Source organism: Nannobrachium achirus, assembly GCF_963921795.1.
Source record: "Nannobrachium achirus genome assembly, chromosome: 17".
Lineage (NCBI taxonomy): Eukaryota > Metazoa > Chordata > Actinopteri > Myctophiformes > Myctophidae > Nannobrachium > Nannobrachium achirus.
This window is the reverse complement of record NC_137824.1, coordinates 45,188,436-45,193,249: the sequence shown is the minus strand read 5'-3', so window position 1 is coordinate 45,193,249 and position 4,814 is coordinate 45,188,436. Positions and strand designations below refer to the sequence as shown.

The window sequence follows — 4,814 nt, the reverse complement described above, 5'->3', positions numbered from 1 at the left end:
TATATATATTGTGTTATACACGCCTCAGCAGTAGTCAGCTGTCAGTTTGCTGATTGCTTTCAATCTGCCATGCTTTTCTACACACCAATCACAACTCAATCCCTCAACAAGGCGGTCTGCACGCACGCACATCGCACGCACGCACGCACGCACGCACACGTTAAATAATGCAGGAGTCATTATTGAAGTGGCAGGTTTGTTAAATGGCATTGTGATGCAGGGATGTAGGGCCAGTGGGAGATTTAAGAAATGTGGGATTCAGGAGGCTGCTGGGAAATGGAGAAAAGATAAGAAACCATTAAGCTGGTGTCACATGACTATACCTTCTCCACTGGAGATTTAACGGCATTCCAGCGTTGGAGGTTTTCAAATGTAAAATAAATGTGCAGTGGGAGAAAAAATAAATACATTATTCATTCATTTATGCCAGGATATTACTTGAAGAAATTACCTGAACCGCAGTGGAATTGTTTCATCATGTATTTGTAATGCAAGCAAATTAAATACAGACACAATCACATACAGTATTGTCATATTTTCAGTGTTGGGAGGTAATTCTTCCCTCATTAAATACTACTACTACTACTACTACTGAATCATATTGTCATTATAGTGTTAGGTTCATTCTTACATCATTTAACACATTGACTGCCATGTACAGTATTAGTTAATTCAGTAGCCTCTGTGATTTTCAGTGATTTTACCTTGTAATCGACCGCAACAGGAACGTGCCATGTGACCAGATGTAAACACAAGCTGTCAGGAGAGGCAGCCCAAATAAAAAATTATAACCACGATCATCCGTGCTAGATGCATTTTTCTAAATCTCATTGTCTCTATATCTGACTCCGTCTCACATTGTTACTTTTCTCTGACTTTAGCTAATGGTTGATTTATGCTTTGTTGTACGATGGCACCGAACATAGCCGCAAGCCCACAATGTGTTGAGGGCTTGATGTGTTTCATTTTTGTTTCCTGGTCCTCACAAGAGAAATGGTTTATGGTAAAATAAAAACTAAACAAAACAGATCAGACAAATTGTATGGCTTTTTTCCCATCATTTCTCTCTCTGACACCTGGCCCTCTGGCCCAAGCTAAACCATGACTACAATTTTTGAAAACTTTAGTTACTATAGTTACTTCTTAGATTTTGATTATTATTACAAAGCATACAGTACATTAACAACTGCAGCCCTATTAATACTTTGGCTATTTGCAAATATAAATATACTTACATATATTTAAGTACAGTACTTGAGTTAGTTATTTTACAACCACTGCACAGATGACGTCTGCATGTACAACACCATAGAACAGGAGAGAATAGTGAAAGAGAGGGCGAGAAAGAGAGTTGCAGAGGCACAGAGACAGATACACATAGACACACTTGATATTTTATCCTAATAATAATAATAATAATAAAACTTTATTTGTATAGCACCTTTCATGACATGAAATGCAGCTCAAAGTGCTTTACAGAGCATAAAATGAAGCACACGTGCTTAACAGAGAAAAAGTAAAATAGAAATAAAAAATACATAAAAAAGAGATAAGTAAAATGATTACAATAAAGCAAGAAAAAATAAAAGCATAGAACATTGAAGAACAATTTCAGAGCCGTGCGGACGTCAATAGCAGCATAGGGATTAAAAAATTTAGCTAAAAGCAAGAGTAAAGAAATAGGTCTTGAGCTGTGCTTTAAAGCTATCCACCGAGGCTGCCTGTCTTAGGTGTAGTGGTAGTTTATTCCAAGCTGTCGGTCCATAGAAGCAGAAAGCTGCTTCACCATATTTTTTATATGTCATTGTTGGCACCTCAAGTAGGTCTGCACTAGAGGACCTGAGTGGGCGGGTTGGAACATATCTATGCAGGCAGTTATAGAGGTACGAAGGTGCCAGACCATTTAGAGCTTTATAAACAGACAATGTTGAATGTTGAACAAGCCCACAATGCATTGCACCCTCAACAAGTTGTGGGCTTGATCAGCTATGTTCGGCGCGTGAGACCATCGTACAACAAAGCATAAATCAACCGTATGATAAAGTCAGAGAAAAGTAACAAAGGTGTGTGTGAGAGAGAGAGAGAGAGAGAGAGAGAGAGAGAGAGAGAGAGAGATAGTTGTAGTTTTGTTACAGGCTTTTGAGTGTTAAGTTTGTGAGTAGCTGGATGTTATTCTTCATGGGATAAGCTCCATACAGTAATATCTAGCTCCATAAACATGCACGCACGCTTGTGCACTGTACACCCACACACCCACCCACAAAGTAACACATTACCAGTAGTGATCTCCTTCTCGTGATTTTATTCAGATGGTGTCATTTCAAATAACCCTGTAGATAACAGTTCAATTAATGGACTTTTAGTTGTACTGCCTGGCCAGAGCGGAGCACACTACAGCCAAGAACTTCTGCCAGGCTGCCTGCATTTCAGGAGTGAAGACTTGGATGCCCAGCTTGGCGGCAATGACGATGGAGAGGACATCAGAAAACAGCTGTGGGGCAGAGAATTAACACCGTTAGTCGTTAGATACCTGGGCTGGAGGTGAGTTTGTTAATACACTTTTTAGACCTGAGGCCGAAAAAACACACCTAAAAACTCCTTCTAAGCAAAATCTAAAATAAGACAGATGCTGTACCAGATTGAAAGGAATAAAGACGTATGTTAAACACATCTAAATGGATGGAGAAAATTCTGAAAACTCATCTTTAGCAGACAAAATCTGATAAAGACTGTATCTTTGTTTAGGAAAAACTAGAATTGAAATATTTCAATATGAAGTTTTGTTGCTTGTCGTTTTTCTTTAGCATAACAAAGAATATTAAAATCAGCTACACTAATGTAGGGGAGAGCCGCCTCATTTGTAACGCATCATAATTGCGTTGACTACTACTAGTTTAGCAGTGTAGAGAGAGGGTAAAAGTCAGAGAGATGAACAGATCCATGCATGGATGGACATGAAACGTGTGAAAGTGAACTCATATTATCATCAAAATGGGATAAAATTCCGTATTGAAGCGTGTTTTTCCTCCGTTGCGCGAGGTGAGGCGATGGTGTGTTGAATACAGACAACATTACTCACGCTATCCTTGATTTAGACTTTTCATGTATAGCTACAACAAGACAAAATGATGATAAAGTTCCGGGAACAAAGACAATTATTGACTGTCAATGTTTCTGTCGTCCAAAGAAATCGCTCCATTCCAATCGCAAATCCCAAATGATGATGTACGCAGGAGGACTGCAAGTCTGTAAACCCCGGTCACAGAAAATAAATAAATATATAGCCCAGTCAAACAGCATAGTGAGGCGGAACACTGCATTCAAACCACATTGTCCCCCAAATAGCCCAGTAGAACACCATAGTGTGGAGGGACACTTCAGACCACATTGTCCACCGCGCTTCTCTTCTGCCTACAACTAGCGAATAAGAAAGCCACGGCTACAGTGGGCACGGTGGTTAGCGCTTCGCCTCACAGCTAGAAGGTCCTGGGTTCGATTCCCGCCAGGGGCCGCTGTGGGCACTGGGGGGCGTGTTTCTCCCTCCGCATCATCAACGCCCACACCCTAGGTGGGGTTGGCGATAGGGCCTTTCTGTGTGGAGTGTGCATGTTCTCCTCGTGTCTCCTAGGGTTGATACCCTCACAAAAACATGCAGTAATCCTGGTCTCAATAATGCCTCCCCCTGGCCAGCCGGGGCGCCTGATGGAGGGGAAAGAAACTGGTTGGAATAACGTGTTCCTTCCACGCGCTACGTCCAAACCAGGGAAATCCCCACTGTCAGGTGAAAAGAAGCAACTTGGACTTCTCATGCATAGAAGGAAGCATGAGGTCAGTCCGTTGTCTCCCCAGGCGTGGCAGAGGGAGAGCAGAGCCCAGGATTACATAGGCAATTGGCACTGGGTGAAAATGGGTTACAAAATCGTGGGATAAAAATGATAGGAAAAAAGAAAGGCATGGCTACTAAAAAGCAACTAGAGCCCCCCAAAACAGCAGGAGCGCTCGAATTCACCTCCTTCTGTCTCATTTTTCGAGCGCTTCATGATGACGTTGCTCCAGGACAGTTTTGGAACCTGGTGATTTCTTTTGTCGCTTTCAGCAACAAAACAAAAAAGGAGATACATTAATAAGGTTCTTATTAGTTGTTATTATAAATTTACCCTGAAGTTGTCGGGGTCGACGTGCAGCTTCTCGGAGTGCAGAGTGCTCAACTCCTTATACGTGTCCTTGATGTTGTCCATGTTCTGCATAGCTCTGTCCAGACCGTGCACAATCTTGATACCGTGGGCTGCGATCATTGGGTTGGCCATGATGTCCTTGGCACTGTACAAGTTACCAAAGTTGCCGAAGTACCGCAGGCACCAAGGGTACACGACCAGACACCTGGGGAAATAATGACAGAGCAGGTTGACATTATGTCGAAGGGAACGGTCTTAAAACATGTTAGACATAACATCTGATAATGATCTGATTTTGTTGGAGAAGAACGCTATACCTGGACAGAGCCTCGGGTCCGACTTCTTCATAATTCAGATTGTTGAAGATGTATTGAATTAAGGAACGTTCGTCATCTGACCACTCAACCATGGTTGCGTCTTGGTGATTTCCTTCAGTCTCAGAAGAAATGCAGACCTACTGTAACTAGAGCCCTTCTACGCTTTAAGTACCTGCAATGTCCTCCGCCCCAAAACAAGAAGACTGGTTGTGATAGGTTGGAGATGAGAAGTCTCCGATAAGTCTCTGCTTTTCTAGAAGTTTCTAGTAGATTTCGCACAGTGGTCACTCAGTGCTTCCACGACATACTATTTATAGAAACG

General features: G+C 42.0%; 1 protein-coding gene across 1 annotated transcript; it reads right to left on the bottom strand.

The window, feature by feature from the left end:
* Window positions 1-2,359: 2,359 nt before the first annotated feature.
* LOC308302513 (hemoglobin subunit beta-2-like) lies at window positions 2,360-4,584 on the bottom strand (the record flags this gene model as incomplete). The annotated part of the gene is made up of 3 exons (XM_080746769.1): window positions 2,360-2,491; window positions 4,158-4,380; window positions 4,493-4,584. The coding sequence occupies 3 exons, from the start codon at window positions 4,582-4,584 to the stop codon at window positions 2,360-2,362; spliced, it is 447 nt and encodes a 148-aa protein (XP_080602895.1).
* Window positions 4,585-4,814: the final 230 nt, after the last annotated feature.